This window comes from Lagopus leucura, unplaced genomic scaffold (genome assembly GCF_019238085.1).
Source record: "Lagopus leucura isolate 7727_CA_CO unplaced genomic scaffold, USGS_WTPT01 Super-Scaffold_100066, whole genome shotgun sequence".
Classification (NCBI taxonomy): Eukaryota; Metazoa; Chordata; class Aves; order Galliformes; family Phasianidae; genus Lagopus; species Lagopus leucura.
This window is the reverse complement of record NW_024962310.1, coordinates 159,972-175,110: the sequence shown is the minus strand read 5'-3', so window position 1 is coordinate 175,110 and position 15,139 is coordinate 159,972. Positions and strand designations below refer to the sequence as shown.

Sequence of the window (15,139 nt, the reverse complement as noted above, 5' to 3'; positions counted from 1 at the left end):
AAAAAGATTGATTGTTTCTCTCTTCTTTTCGGGTTGTATGGATTTCGGCCACTTTAAAAGAAACGATCTTCCTGGGAAGTGACTTTTCGCTTTATTTATTTATTTGGTAAACTCTGGAAGTGGAGCCGTTTATTGGCAAGGGGAAACGGGGAGGGAGGGGAGAAATATAAGATGGGAAGGAAAGAAATGTGATTTCAGAGATATCCATGACCTTAAAAACACGTTTGGCCTTTAAGGAAAGTGCCAAGGATCCATTAAGTGTCGCTTTAGAAGCAGAAGGATTACACTGCTTCTTCACAAGTCGTTTCAGGAGCTAAATCGGGCCGGTCAGACTTCACTTGACTTGAAAGCTCACTTGATTTCCTAAGTGCCTCATAGCCGGGCTCAGACAGACCTTCTTGCTCATGCGAACTTCTAAAGCTCGGCGATGTATTTATGGCATTCAAATACCCCCAGGCAGCTCGCCTGCGGTTCGGACCGCTTTCTTCCCGGCTGCATGAGGGCATTTCGGGCTGGCAGAGCCGCTTTTCCCACGCCTGCAACCCCCCGGGGGGGTGCGAACTTTGTGGAGATGAGCAAATGGCAGAGGCAGAGATGGGCAGAGCTGGCAAGGCCAGGAAGCTCCACGCAGCACCAGGCAGTGCTGCCAGCACCGAGCAGCACCCAGCACTGCAGGTAGGAATGAGCAGCACCCAGCAATGCATGCAGCACCCAGCAATGCATGCAGCACCCAGCAATGCATGCAGCACCCAGCAGCACCCAGCACTGCAGGTAGGAATGAGCAGCACCCAGCAATGCATGCAGCACCCAGCAGCACCCAGCAGTGCAAACAGAACTGAGCAGCATTCAGCAGTGCAGGTAGAAATGAGAAGCAGCAGGCAGTGCATGCAGCACCCAGCAGCACCTAGCAATGCAGGCAGAACTGAGCTGCGCAAGCAGCACCATATAGTACCATGGAGCACCCAGTAGTGCAGGCAGCACCAAGCAACACCAAGCAGTGCAAGAAATATTAAACAGAACCACACAGCACCCAGAAGTGCGTGCAGAACTGAGCAGCACCCAGCAGCTCAGGCAGCATCAAGCAGCACCAAACAGCACCCAGCAACGCAGGCAGAACTGAGAAGCACCCAGCAGTGCAGGCAGCATCAAGCAGCACCAAAGAGCACCAAAGAGCACCCAGCAAACCCAGGCTGTGCCAAGCAGCACCCAGCAGCCCCAGCCAGCATTTCCCTGCCCATTGGTCCCACCGAACCACCCTGCATCTCTCTGCTTGCAAAGGAGCGATGGCAGGGATCCTTTCCTGGGGATCTTCTCTCTCGCCTTCTTCTTCTTCTTCTTTTTTTTTTTAATCAATTAAAGAAAATAATGCTTTCTGTTTGCCACCAGGCCCCGCCTGCCATTGGCCAGGGGTGGCCACGTGACCAGGAATTGGCTGCAATTTCGCCCCAGTCTCGAGTTTAATAGAGCAAGGTCCCCATACGCCTGTATTATCAGCAATATAACAATTATAAAAAGCCCGAGAACCATCATCATCACTGCCATAAAAACTGAGGCCCTTAGATTTCTTCCTCTCTTTCCCTCCTCCTTCCTCCCCCCCCTCCCGCTTTTTAAACCCTGGGCCCTGGAAAAGCCATGAATTTTGAATTTGAGAGGGAGATCGGGTTTATAAATAGCCAGCCTTCGCTCGCAGAGTGCCTGACGTCTCTTCCCGCTGTCCTGGAGACATTTCAAACTTCATCAATCAAGGACTCGACATTAATTCCTCCTCCTTTCGAGCAAACCGTCCTCAGCCTGAATCCTTGTTCCAGCAGCCAGGCAAGACCGAGGAGCCAAAAAAGAGCATCCCATGGCCTGCTCCAGCCTCAGCCTCCGGCACAGCCCGGCCCCTTGGCAGCGGAATTCCCTTGGATGAAGGAGAAGAAATCGTCCAAGAAAATCACCCAGGCTCCATCCTCATCTTCCTCTTCTTTCCCCCCATCATCTTCCTCGGTGCCGATCCCCGCCGCAGGATCTCCTGCAGGTTCGTATAATGAGGGGCTGAGGGGGTGTTGGCTGAAATCGGAGAGGATCCGAATTATAAACGATCCCCGTCCCACCAGCAGCCCTACCCCCCCCCCCCCCCCCCAGCAGACTTTGCCCCGCACCTCTCCCAAACTGTGTCACGCAATAAAATACACCGCAGCAATGCACACAGCCGGGGAAGGGGGGGGGGGGGGGGAGGGGGGGGTATGAGAAGGGGGGAAAGAGAGGGGGGGAATTTATACTGCCTCCTCCCCCCCTGCAAATAAAAGAGCAATTTGCTGCAACTTCTGCGAAAGCGAAGAGGGAGAGATTTCAGGGGAAGCCGGGCTTTTTATTAGCTACAGAGGGAGGATTTGGCAGCTGAGCCACGGCTCCATTTTCTTGACTTCCTCTGCCAGCCTCGAATTCTTTTACAACCTGCAGGGGGAATAAAAACAAATAAAAATCGAACGAAAGAAGAGTGGAGAGGGAAAAGAAAGACGGGTGGGTAATGCGGGGATGCTGCGGGCTAGATGAGGAGGCAGAAGGAGAGCGAACAGAACTCCCCGAGCATCCAAGGCAGTGGGAAGAGCCAGATCCCTATTGCAAAAATAAACGAATGGATAGATAGGAACACCCAACCCCCCCAGCCCTCGGATAAATGAATGTCTTCCCTCCGAAGCTCTGTTTGGATAAGGAGCTCGGCAGATCCGGCCAGGGATCCTCCTTCCCCGGGGACAAAATGTTTGAGGCTCAATTCGCTGCTTGGGTATTTTTGTAGCACCGCTCAGGTAAAAGTGTGTTCAGGCAGAAGGGCGGATATCAGAGCTCACTGATCAGATAACGCAGGAATAATGAAATCAAAGCTCCGCAGGGTCAGTCCTTATCTACTGGCTTTAAAATAATAAGAAAAAAAATTAAAAATTAAAAAAAAAGGCGGGGGGGGGGGGGGGGGGGGGAAGGAAAGGATCGAAAATCCCCGTATCTGAAAAGAAGGCAGGGAAGGAAGGTGTCTAAAGGGAGAGGCCAGGGAGCAAAATCCTTTCTCCTCCTTGGGACAAGGCTACAAAAAAGCGATTTCCAACCCTCATCCCCGTTGGAAGAGAGCAATTAAACGTTTACTTTCTTTCGTAGCGGCTCCCCAACCCCCCACCTCCTCCCGATGGGTACCGTGGGGGCACGCTGAGCTCTGCCCGTGGTGAGGGAGGGGGGGGCGGCTCCGTCCCTTCCATCCTCTCCCCGGCCCCGCTCCCTCCCCGCAATGTGAGGTTTTGTGTGTTTAAGACACGCAGGGGTTGGCAGACAGCAGCGGCTCTAGGCGGCTCCGGACAGCTTACACCAACACACAGCTCCTGGAGCTGGAGAAGGAATTCCACTTCAACAAATACCTCTGCAGGCCCCGTCGGGTAGAAATTGCTGCTTTGCTCGATCTGACCGAACGACAAGTTAAAGTATGGTTCCAGAACCGCAGGATGAAGCACAAGAGGCAAACACAATACAAAGATCCCCCCGACGGGGACATCGCTTACCCCGGGCTGGATGAGGGCAGCGAAGCCACGGATGAGGCCGAGGAAAGCCCTTTATTGGGGCCGTGCCCGGGGCCGTACCGGGGTGCGCAGCCCGAGCAGCCCCGCAGCCCTCGGGACACCGATCGGCCCGGACCCCCCCCCTCGGATCTCAGCTTTCCCGAGAGCCAGGGCTCGCCTTGGTTGCCGGAACTCAGCATCCTCTCGGCAGAATCTTGCTTGCAGCTCTCCCCCGCTCTTCAGGATTCTTTGGAGAGCCCCCTCCATTTCTCGGAGGAAGATCTGGACTTTTTTACCAGCGCACTTTGTACCATAGATCTGCAGCACTTCAATTTCCAATAGCGTCCCCGTTTGTCTCTCTCTCCTTTTTTTTTCTTTGTCCCTTTCTGCCCCACCCCGAGCCTCTTCAGCTCTTCAGACGGGAGGGGGTCACCCCAAAAACAAACCCAAATCATCCCCCTTTCAATCAGCAATCGGACATTTTAAAGCTCTTCACTTTGAGGGACCCGAATCGCAGCCGCACTATTTATTTTAGAAGGCTCGTACAAAAGAGCTTTTTTACATTTAAAATATAAATTAGGTGCTAAGTGATAGGCTTTTTCCTTATTTATTTTAAAGGAAGCACCCAGTAGTTTCCATGCGCATCAGAGATGACCGCCCTCGAGAGAAAACAATTGCGAACCCTTCAAGCGACTTTCTCAGGAATCAGAATGAGACTTTTCGATTTCTTAAGGAAATAATAACGAGAAGAACAGAGGAATTTTCGTTCCTCCTTTTTAAGTTTTAGATGTAGATTATTTATTCAAATCCTTTAATAGCAAATGGCAAATTATTTATTGTACATTATTTTCATAGAGGAAATAAATGCCTTTATAAAAGCGAGGGAAGCGCGTTGCTGAGTGTTTCGTTTGAAATGGTTTGTTGGCCTGGCCCGATCTCCTTCCCTGATCTGCAGCAATTTGACGTCTGTTGGTGTGCATCGAAAGAGGAAAGACAAAAGGGAATCGTAGCAGCCAACGATCCTTAAGGCTTCGCGAGTCGGAGCCCGCGTTTTCCTTCAGCGCCGTTCATAATAATAATAGTAATTATTATCATTATTATTATTATTGTGACGATTTGGGGAAAGGAATCGAAGAGGGGAGTTGGTTTCCAATGATTCCCGTTGGGTTTTTGTCAGTGCAGAGCGGTGCAGAGGCGGTGGGTGCGGGGCACAAAGGCAGCGAGCGCAGCCCCCGCACATTCCGTTCCCGCATCCCACGGCTCTCCCAGCTCTGCAGCAGCAAATGCCGACGAGAGGCGATTGTCGGCGTTATCAACGTCGTGGTCAGGCAAAAAGTTAAGAAGGAAACGCTGTAAAGGGTTTCGGATGGGTACAAAACATGGGTGACAGCATTTTGATCAACACAGAAATGCTATAGAGAAAAGAGATGGAAAGAGATGAGCCAGAAAGAGGCCTTTCTTTTTCTTTCCTCTTTTTCTTTTTCTTTTTTTTTTTTCCTTTCTTTCTTTCTTTTTTTTTTTTTTCCCCCCCCCCCCCCTCCCCCTTCCTTTCTTTTCCTTTCCTTTCTTTTTCTTTCATTTCTTTTTCTTTCCTTTCCTTTTTCCTCTCCTTTTCTCCACGAAAAACCAAACCCCATTGATGTTGCCCGGCCTGGTAAATCTGTTGTCTCCATGCACTACGATTTGTGTTTCTCTCTCCCGGTTCGCGGCTCTCTTTCTGAAAGCTTTCTCGCAACGTGCTATTTTAAACACAAAACTCATATATCAAGGAGGGAGGGCGAGGCAGAGGGGGTGGGGGAGGCTTATGAATGAAAAGGGGTCAGCGCAGGAATCAATCGCGGTGACACCCAAAATAAATCATATTACGTCTTTGCTAAGTCACCGGTGTTTCCTCGCACACGGCAGAAATTCGGCGGTGGTGTCGGAGCGATGGGAGAACAGAGAGGAAAATCAAGGGGGGGTGGAATGGAGAGGCGGCCCTGGGGCGGCCGGAGCGGAGCGGAGCAGCGGGGCTCGGCCGTTTGCTGTACCGATGGGCTCTGCTGGGGGCCGTACAGCATTGGGTCGGATGCTGTCACCCCCATCACCCCCCTTCCACCCCCCTTTAAGGGTGTGCGAAACTCGTGTGCTCCCCTCCGTGTTTTAATACGTAAGGAGCATCACAGCCAGGCTTGTTTCCAGCTTCGAGCGGTGAAAAGGAATAAAAAGAAAGAAAGAAAGAAAGGAAGGAAAAAAAAAAACAAAAACCCGCCCTCCACAGATGTTTGCGAAATTGCTGTTCGAAATGCTGGATGATCGCTTCCCGTCGAAACAAAGGGAGGTTTGGTTTTAAGGCCTCCTCTTCGCTCCTACCCGACATCGCTACCCTTCTTTCCCAACCGACCGAGCGGACGTTTCCACCCTGCTCACATCTCTCTCCGGGATGGAGTGTGTTTATACTGAAAATCGAAGTAGACCGCAATTAAAACATGCAAGCGAACGTTACTGAGCATCCTCCCCTAACAAAGAGCAGTGCCCGATGCCGTCCCAGCCCCCGCACCGCGATCCGAAGCCACGAGGAGGGGGAGGGGGTGCAGGGTTTGGGGGGGGGCTGGGAAGATCGCAACCCTACAGAAGGCTATTCATTATCTTTAAGTTTATTTAATATCTCCAGCTTCTGGAACATACTCAGCGGCAGCGTTGGCACTGCCAGACGTTGTCTATCAAAGCGCCATTTGTTCCAGCGCTTTACATATTTCCCCTCTCTCCTCCCCCGCCCCCCACGGCCTTGAATACAGGCTTGTTGAGGGGAGGAAAGGGCCGACCATCAGATGGTCCCTCGGCCCCTCCGAGAGCCCCGCTCAGCCCCCGCTCCGGCCCCAGGGCAGGAGCCGCTTCGCCGTGCTTTATTTTGCCTCGTGTGTTTGCGCATCTCACGAAACCTCCCAAGAGAAGGGAGCTCCTGGTTCGACTTAAACACACATACACGCACGCACGCACACATCTCTCACTTGGCGAATCAATTTTGCAGCGGATTTCCACGAGAGCAGCCGCCCTTCCCGTGTGGAAGGGAGGAGGGGAAGCGAGAGGAGAAGGGGAGGGGACAGCAGGGCCAACATCTTCCCCTCCAGGATGCCCTTTAGGGACTGCGAGGAGACGGCCTTCCCCGTAACGTCCACGCAGGGTGGGATGGAGTGGGGCGTGGGGGAAGGGGGGGGGGGGGGGGGTTCCACGAACCCACCGAACAAACCCTGACACCTTATCAATACAAATCTCTAACGAGGGGCCTTCTGCAGATCGTAATGACTTCTCGAAGTTGCTGCAGGTCTGGAAAGCGTGCCAGTCACAGCCACAGATCAATTCTACACCCACGGAAAGTGACTTAATAAATGGAACCTCGCCAGTTATTATCCTTGCTAACAGCAGGGCCCTTCTTATTTGTCCTAATTAGCAAGACTGAAATGTCGGAGGAAAGAAGGGGAATATTCAATAAAATCTAAATTATTGAATGACTGTAAGATTTCGCCATTAGTTCAGCCATTCTTTACCTTCTTCAAAATGTCAAACAAATGGGGAATGCATATTTGCAACCCTGCCCTTCTGTTCCGTGCAACTGGAGGGCATACATTAAGCATATTAAGCGTATTCAGCTCTTGATCGTTGTCAAAACACTGCAATTGCCTCGCGATTATTAAGCTCGAAATATGCAAATGAGATGTGCTCGCACGTGTTGTAGGGATGCTAAAAGTAATATTTATCTTGCGCTGGGCTAGTCTGGGGATGTGTTTGCTAAAGAGCTACTTGAGGCCCTGAAGATGCTGAACTGAGCCATTAGAGCCATGGGAAGGCTGAAGGTGGAAAAGCTTCTGTGCAGGAAAGAGTGGCAAGGAGCAGAAACTCCAAGAGTTAACTTCTGTGTGGGAATCACTCCCTCCTGAGTTGCTGATGACAGATTCCTCTTTCCTGGGTATATCCCCACAGTGGCTGTTTTTTTTTTCCACCTGAGCAATAACAGACTTTTCCAGCATCCTCCTACTGACTGGACAAAGCTTTAGAGCATCCCCAGTGCTCCATGCCTACCGATGAAAGGATGTGAGAGAGAGGAATTTCTCATCGTCTTGGCAATCTCGCATCCATCACAGCTTTACCTGCTATTTCCCTCCCCCTCTCTATGTACCACGACAGAGAAAGTGAACGTCGGATCCAGAGAAAACTGCTTTAGGAAACGCTGTGGTCAATCCAGGTCTCAAGGCTAGGGGAGCGTTGTTTAAAATGATGCTGGATGATATTAATAATGCTGCCCGACAAATACTGCAGTGTTGGTGAAGATGTGAATAAAATCAGGTCAGTTTTTAAAGGAAGGGTTCAGGAGGAGATGCTCCACGTCGAGATTCTGCAGTGCTGAGAAATCGCACAGATTTAAGTGGAACTTAAAGGGTTCGGCAGCCAGCACGGTTCTACGTAGGGACAGCGGGTACAGCCCTCTTCTCTTCGCTGTCACCGTGCTTGAAGGCTAAAATGAAGCTCATTAGCCGGGCGGATGCATTTAAACACGCGCACCTCTGCCCCGGGGCCCAGATAGGCACGGCCGATGCGATTCCCAAGACCGGTTCCCTAAGCCCAAAGAGGAGGAATTTGATCTTTTGGAGTAGGTAGAGGTGGGATTCGATGGGGTTGTGCCACACTCGGAAGGAGAAATACAGAAATAGGCGTTTCAGGAGAACGAGAACACAAAACAACACCCCCCTACCATCTCCCTCCCCCCCAGGCTACGTGTGCTCCTGTCCCGGTGCTGCTCTCTCCTGGGCGAGGCAGATAAGAACTGTTCTCTTATCTTAATTGTCCCACGTTCATCCTTCTGCTCAGAGATAGCCCCGTGCTTGTAGTTCATCCCAATGATTCCTCCAGCGTTTCTTCGATCTCCCAAACTTTGAAGCCAGTTTTCCTTTGTTGGCGTTTTCCCCCCTCCCCCCCTCCGTTTTTAGATTGCAATCTATGCATCATTTGGACGATGTGGGTCTTTTTTTTTTGGCGATAACGAAGTCAGGGACGAACACACACTTATAAATCACAAGGCCAGGAGCCACCAGGGGCATTTCTTATGCAAGACACAAACTATCTCCGCAAAGAACTGTATTTATATTGAACTCGAAAGCAAAGCATCTGAAGACTCTGAAACACTGTGGAGCCTTTTGAAGCTCTTAACTTGTATTGCCTGCACAGAACTTCCCCCAGCTCGCACACACAGTCTGTATCACAAGGAAAAAAAGAAGACATAGGCGCCTTCAGGAGGTCCTTATCCTTCGTGTCAAGCTCAAAGCAAGCCAAGTATTTCATAAGAAAGAGCGAAAGCCCCCCCAGAGCGCTGCAGCCTCGAGCTCCGTGGGTTCATTCCATGCCGCTAAAAGGCAGCACTCACAAGAAAAGCTTCCCTTTAAGATGAAGTCTTCATTTTATCGGAACAAAAAGGCGTAGTTTTCTCCATGAGGTCGGAACCCACATCCTTGCTAGCAGTGAGAGCCGGCTGTCCTCACACCTGGGGCAGGAAGCTGTCCTGGGATGCGCAAACCAACACCCCGTGCATGAGAAGTCCTCTGCCACCATCCGGGGAAAAAACCGCACTGTTCTGCTGCTGATTGCTCTCATTCCTTTTCTGCTTCTCAAATAAAGGCCGGGGTTTGCAGCAAAAGCTCCTGAAGGCCTTCAGTCCCGCACAGAATTGCGGGCTGTGGGCTGAGGACGTCTGCAAGGCACCTGCATGGAGCCAAGCGGCTGCCAAAGAAGGGATTTCCTCGTTCTCCCATCAATCAGTCGAACACTATTCTGGACAAGACGGTTTCTTTTCCCAGGAATCAACGAGCTGAATCCTTCCCACTTGCCCTCTGTCCTCATCCAGCTCGAGAAGTTCTGTTTCAATCCTTCTGATTGAAAGACAGCAGCACCACCCGGATGGTGCCTTTCTCTCTTCCTCCTCACGAGTGAAAACGAAGCAGTAATGAACGGCTAATTAATTCATTTCGGGGGATAGGAGGCAGAGCTCTGGCAATCTGAGAATTTCCACTTGGATGTTTTGACCACCTCCCCTCTCTCAGCTCTCAATAAAGGGCGTTTTAATGGAACAAATGACGGCATTAAGTTCACCAAGCGATGGATTGCTGCCGATAATCGGGTATTTCTTTCACCTGCGCTTTATGAAGGGATGGTGCTGAGAGCCAAACGGTCTCGCACCTTCTTTACAAGGGGAACTAAACCCGCTAATAATAACGACGGTGATTTGCTGTCAGTCCCAGGGCTGAAGGGCTAAGAGGAAAACTTGGACAAGTGATTCCCGGTGCATTTGTGCGTTCACAGCATCCGCAGGCCGTGCGTTTTGGGGAAGCCCGGGTTACTTTAGGGGAGCAGAGCCCCTGTAGGGCTGTGCCAGGATCCGGAGTGGCTCTCGGGAGTCCGAGGACCACATTTCACCCCTATTCGGCTCGGATGGTTTGCTGTATTTCATGGCTATGATTTCGATCCCATCCCATGGGATTGTCCCATCCTCAGAAGGAACTGCTTCAGGACTGAACTCCGGCTTAGTTTTCGTTGAGAGGATTCTTATAGCACAACTTTTTCCTCCATAAGGCCACAGCAGTGAGCTCTCTTGGAGCTCATCTTGAAGCTCCAGAGGACGGCTGTATTGTGATAACATCGAGCATCTCCCTGTACTGTATCAGCAGAGTGAGACCGTGATGCAAAGTGATCAAACAATACGAAACAATGGCTTTCAAGGATGAAATAAACACCTATCCTTCCCCTTTTTTTTTTTCATTTCACAGCCATAAATCATCGTTGTGAGCATCGTTTAAATAGAATGCATTCAATTTAAGCGCGAGCACAGGATAATATAGAAAGCACCCCTGGAATCAAACTGGAAACCGAATTCTCTTACAAAGGAAATTACATCATAGTTGCTTTGAATCTTCACGATCACCTTCTGCACTTCCTCTTGTTTTACGAAAGAAAAATGTATCCAGTTGGAGAGAACGTTTGTAACTTCAACTATTTTCTTCCTGAATGGCTCAGCATCAGCAAAGTCTGCAGAATACATGAATAAACAGAAGCACAGCGGTGGAAATAGTTTCTTCTTCTTCTTTTTATTGGAGGACGAGAGATGCAGTTGGGCAAAGCTCACTTTTTCTCTCGGGGACGTTTGAAGATGGGAGGAGGGCTGATGCAGTTGCAGTTGCTTAACAAATGCCATCCCAACGGGTTGCATCAGCCACACCAAAGCTCTGCATTAAAGAACGTGTTTTATGCCTTTCAAAGTGAACTTTTGGCCCGATTTAAGGAGGGAGGGTGAAAAAAAGAAGAAAAAAAAAAAAGGGCCTTCCTGGCTCTTCTTAGAGGCTGAATAACCAGTAAATATCCTGACAAGTAACAAATGACTGTGGGCGTCAGATTGTTGGGTGCTCTTGTCTTCCCTCTGCTAACAAGTAAATAAATGTTGCCTACCTATGTTTCCATTCTCTGAACAGTGGAGTGGCCGGCCTGAAGTCAATGCCTTTCCACCTACTCATCAGATGGGCTCTGCTAAAGGAAAGCTTCAGGCTCACAACAGACCCAGGGAAAAGGTCAAAGCAGATTCGATGGAGGAAAGCAGAGCTTGAGGTTGCAGCCCATGAACCTATCGGTTACAGCCCTTAAAAACATCTCGTGTGCTCAGAAGTGGATGCGGGCAGGTCGGTACATGGGAGAAAGGATGGACAGGAAGAATTGTGGGGTTAGTAAAGAGATACACGTGATTTTTAGTTCCTCTGCTCCGATTGCTAAGCCGGGCATGGTGCTCCTCCAACAAAAGACATTCTGTCTTCCTAACTTTATTTCATCGCCTCATTAGAATACAGATTTAATTACGTTGCTTTTAACCCACACTGGCCCTACAGACAAAGGCGGGATGACGAAATTAAAGCACGTAGAGCGAATTTGTCATAGGAACTTTAAGCCCAGAAAGTTCCAAATAAGTTCAAGCCACTTTTCAAGGGAAAGTTTCGCAGTGAAGAAAAGAGCATCCTTTTATCATCGGGGTTGTGGAGGGAGGAAGCAGTCAGACCTCCCTACCTCTTTTTTTTCCCTTGTCTTCCTTTCAGGTGAAACTAAGATCTTTTTTAAGTTGAGGAAGGGGAAATTCTGGTGAAACTGGCTAGCAGCATCGCTCGGGAGCCTTTTTAGCACTTAAAACAGTCGTAGATCATTCTAATTCTTCCCCCCCGATCCCCTTTTCCCCATCATCTCCCCGCACCCCACCTCCCTCCTCTCTTTTAAAGTCTTTGAGGAAAGATTTTGACGTATTCGTGTTGTTATCAGATGGATGGGCAGGGTTTGATTGAAACCCCTTTGTCATGTAAATGTCATCTCCTTGATGGATGAGCTCAGAGATGTGACAAACTTCAGGAGCCCCTCGCTCATTGGGTTGGGGGCGGACCACGTGGCCCCCCGCCCCCACCCCGGCCCCGCCGAAGGCTCCGGGGTTCGAGGGCCAGCGATGCATGGAAGGAAGTTTTACAGCTTTGACATACTATCTAAAGGTTGTAGGGCAGGCGGAATCCCCCCCAAAACAGGCTGACCCTCCTCCATCAGTGGCAGATGGACAATACTAGGATGAACTCCTTCTTAGAGTATGCAATTTGTAACCGTGGGACGGGCGCCTACCACCATTTAGAGCAAAGCTCCCCTTCCTTCCCCTCTTGCTCAGGTAGCCCCTCCAGTGACACTTTTCATGGAGAAGGGCGCTTCGGTGCTGGGGGCAGCGCGGGTTCGGCCGCTCACCTCCCCCCGCAGAGCCCCGGCTTTTTCCCCTCCGCCTCCGGGCGCTCCGTGCCCTTCGCTGCCGCTGCCCCGAGCTCCGGCTACCCAGCCCAAAACTGCAGCCCCGGCTACGGGCACCACCAGCTTTACCTCGGCCAGCAGGACGCGGACGGCTTGTACTTCCAGGCTGCCGGTTACTCCTCGAGCACCGGACCCCACCTCGGCTCCTTGCCAGAGGCTTATTGCGGGGCCGTAGGGCAGTACCAGCAGCAACAGCACATTTACGGGCAGGAGCAACCCGGTTACTTGGCCGGGGTTTACGGCAACCTCTCGTCTTCCCTAAATGAGGACAAAGACCCCGCGTGCCCCTCCGAGCCGTGCCCCAATGCCAGCGCTGCGCGGACCTTCGATTGGATGAAAGTGAAGAGGAACCCCCCCAAGACAGGTGAGTTTGGGGAGCGCAAGGCTCGGCGGGGGGGTTCCCATCCGGGCTAAGAAGAAGTACGAGGGGAGTGGGGGGAGGGCAGGACGTTCTGCAGCTACGAAATGTTGTCCTCCCCGGGGTTTCTGCTCGAGGTCACTGGGCTCCTTTGCCCGAGGAAAACGCATTTTTATTCTTATTCTCAAGCTCTATAGAAAAAACAGCTCGCGATTTTTCAGGCACACCTGGCAGAGGGTTCATGAGCTCACTTGCCCTCAGGCCCAATGCAGTTTAAGTCCAGCTCGGAATAGGAAACACTCCCAGTTTCCTGCTTCCTCCACAAAGGTGGCTTCCACCTCCCTCACTGTTCAACATCCTTGTCTAAAACCTTCCTTAAATCCGGAACTTCCCTCCTCTCCCCCACCATCACCCCCCCTCCCCTTCCACTCCTTCCCACGCACGTTCAAGTTTCATGGCACTGTGCAAGGAGCTGGGATGACCGTTTGCAAGAGAAAGGAGCAGCTCTGCAAATCCCAGCAGCATTTCCCTCCGGGTTACATCCCTGGAAAACCAGGGATGGGTCAGAAACTGCAAGAGGTGGGGACCGAACACATAGCACAGGGGATGCCCCTTCAATCAAGCAGCTCCTGGACCCCCAGGCCCATATTGGTTTCTCCTTCTGTTGATTCTACCCTGTTGTTTTTTGTTCCTTACAGCCAAAGTGTCGGAATATGGGCTGCTGGGCCAACCCAACACCATTCGCACCAACTTCACCACCAAACAGCTGACGGAGCTGGAGAAAGAATTTCACTTTAACAAGTACCTCACCAGGGCCCGGAGGGTGGAGATTGCCGCTACGTTGGAGCTCAACGAAACCCAAGTCAAAATCTGGTTCCAGAACAGGCGGATGAAACAGAAGAAGAGGGAAAAGGAAGGTCTCGCCCCTCCTGCTGCCTCCAGGTCTGCGAAGGAAGCGAGCGAAGCCTCGGATCAATCCAACTGCACCTCACCTGAGGCCTCCCCCAGCTCCGTGTCCTCCTGAGGACCGGCGCAACGACCGAATCGGGGCTGCCTTCGAGGGCCGCTGCTCCCCGCTGCTCCCCGCAGCCCCACCCGCACAGCCCCGGCCGCACACTCTTCCCTCCGAGCCGCCCCTTCGGCTCCGGCCGCATCCACCCGTGCGGTGCCCATTCCCCGTTTGCCTTCCTTTCTTAATTTATAGACCCTCCGTTAAACGTTGGACTCCAAAGGAGCTGCCGTGACCTCGTTTTATCCTTAGCAATAGGCGTTTGTCTCAGGGACGTTTCTCCCTTCTCCCCTTCCCAATAGGAACTGCACTTTCAACTACAGAAACTTGAAAACGAATTTTAGTTCTCTCCCGCTTTAAAGATGTGCACAACGACTTTTGTTCCCACGCATCCCGAGTTTTCTGTATTATTCCTCCCCGCGAGATGGTTAAAAAAAAAAAGTTTGGGGTGCTTTCTTTTCGTTTCCCTTTTATATTTACTCTGTGTATCTCGGAAAGAGCCCAAGACGCTGAAGGTCTCCGGGAAGACCCGAAAAAGAAAAGAAACAAAGCAAAAAATGCAACTCCTCTGCTGCCATTTTGCACTATCGCCGCTTTATACAGGGTTTCCTACACGCTCTCCTCCTGTATTACTGTTCCTGGGGGTGAGAGCGTTGTGCTATCAGATAAAACGAGATAAGGGGAAGGCTGAGCCCGGGGTGCTTTGGGCGACGGTCATTGCCGCACCGAGTGTGAACGCGCACGGGACGGAGGCCGGGGGGGTCCGCACTGCGCTCCCCCGGCCGCGATGCACTGACTGCTATTTATTGTACGTCTCGATAACCTCATGTCCTGGAGTGAAGCTGCACGGCTCCTTGTATCCCCACCCCCCTTAGGCTTATCGGAGTCCGATAAAAACATTATTAACCACGGCCAGTTGTTACCCTTTGCCACCAGAAGCTTTAGCGCAGGGCGAAGTGAAAACCAAGGAGAGTTTCGTTAAAGATTGTTATAAAGAGATAAAAGGTCATCCTGAAAAGCCTGCGGTTTCTTAATAGGAATCTTTTTTTTTTTTCCCCTCCACTCCCTTTCCCTGTTTTTCGAAATGAAACTACCTCAGTTTAATAAAGTTTACTTTTTCCACACTCGAGTCCTCTCGGCTCTAAGCGGAATGGAGATTTCCCCCACCCAGGGAAATGCACGGGGAGCGCAGCCGGGCTCGGAGGGAGGAGGAGGAAGGAAAAGGTCTCCGGTTGCTGCCAAAGCTTCCAAGCCAAGTGCTCCATCTTGCTTCCTGGGGGGACTCTATGGCCCCCACCCCCGTTATGGCACCCGCAGCTGCGCGATCGGAACCGGGCAGAAACGCGTTGCTCCCTACCGGGAGTTATTTGACGACATAAAGTGTAAAAAAGGGCCTGATGA

At 51.3% G+C, this 15,139-nt stretch overlaps 1 protein-coding gene and 1 long non-coding RNA gene across 2 annotated transcripts; one reads left to right on the top strand and one right to left on the bottom strand.

Annotated features, from left to right (window-relative positions):
* Positions 1-1,456: 1,456 nt before the first annotated feature.
* On the bottom strand, positions 1,457-4,941 carry LOC122188555. Its single transcript, XR_006181608.1, has 2 exons — positions 3,172-4,941; positions 1,457-2,052 (listed from the first exon to the last, which is right to left on the bottom strand). It is a non-coding gene; the product is annotated as an uncharacterized LOC122188555 (long non-coding RNA).
* A 7,129-nt stretch (positions 4,942-12,070) lies between these two features.
* On the top strand, positions 12,071-13,753 carry HOXB1 (homeobox B1). The gene is made up of 2 exons (XM_042886953.1): positions 12,071-12,735; positions 13,428-13,753. The coding sequence occupies exons 1-2, from the start codon at positions 12,129-12,131 to the stop codon at positions 13,751-13,753; spliced, it is 933 nt and encodes a 310-aa protein (XP_042742887.1). The 5' UTR covers positions 12,071-12,128.
* Positions 13,754-15,139: the final 1,386 nt, after the last annotated feature.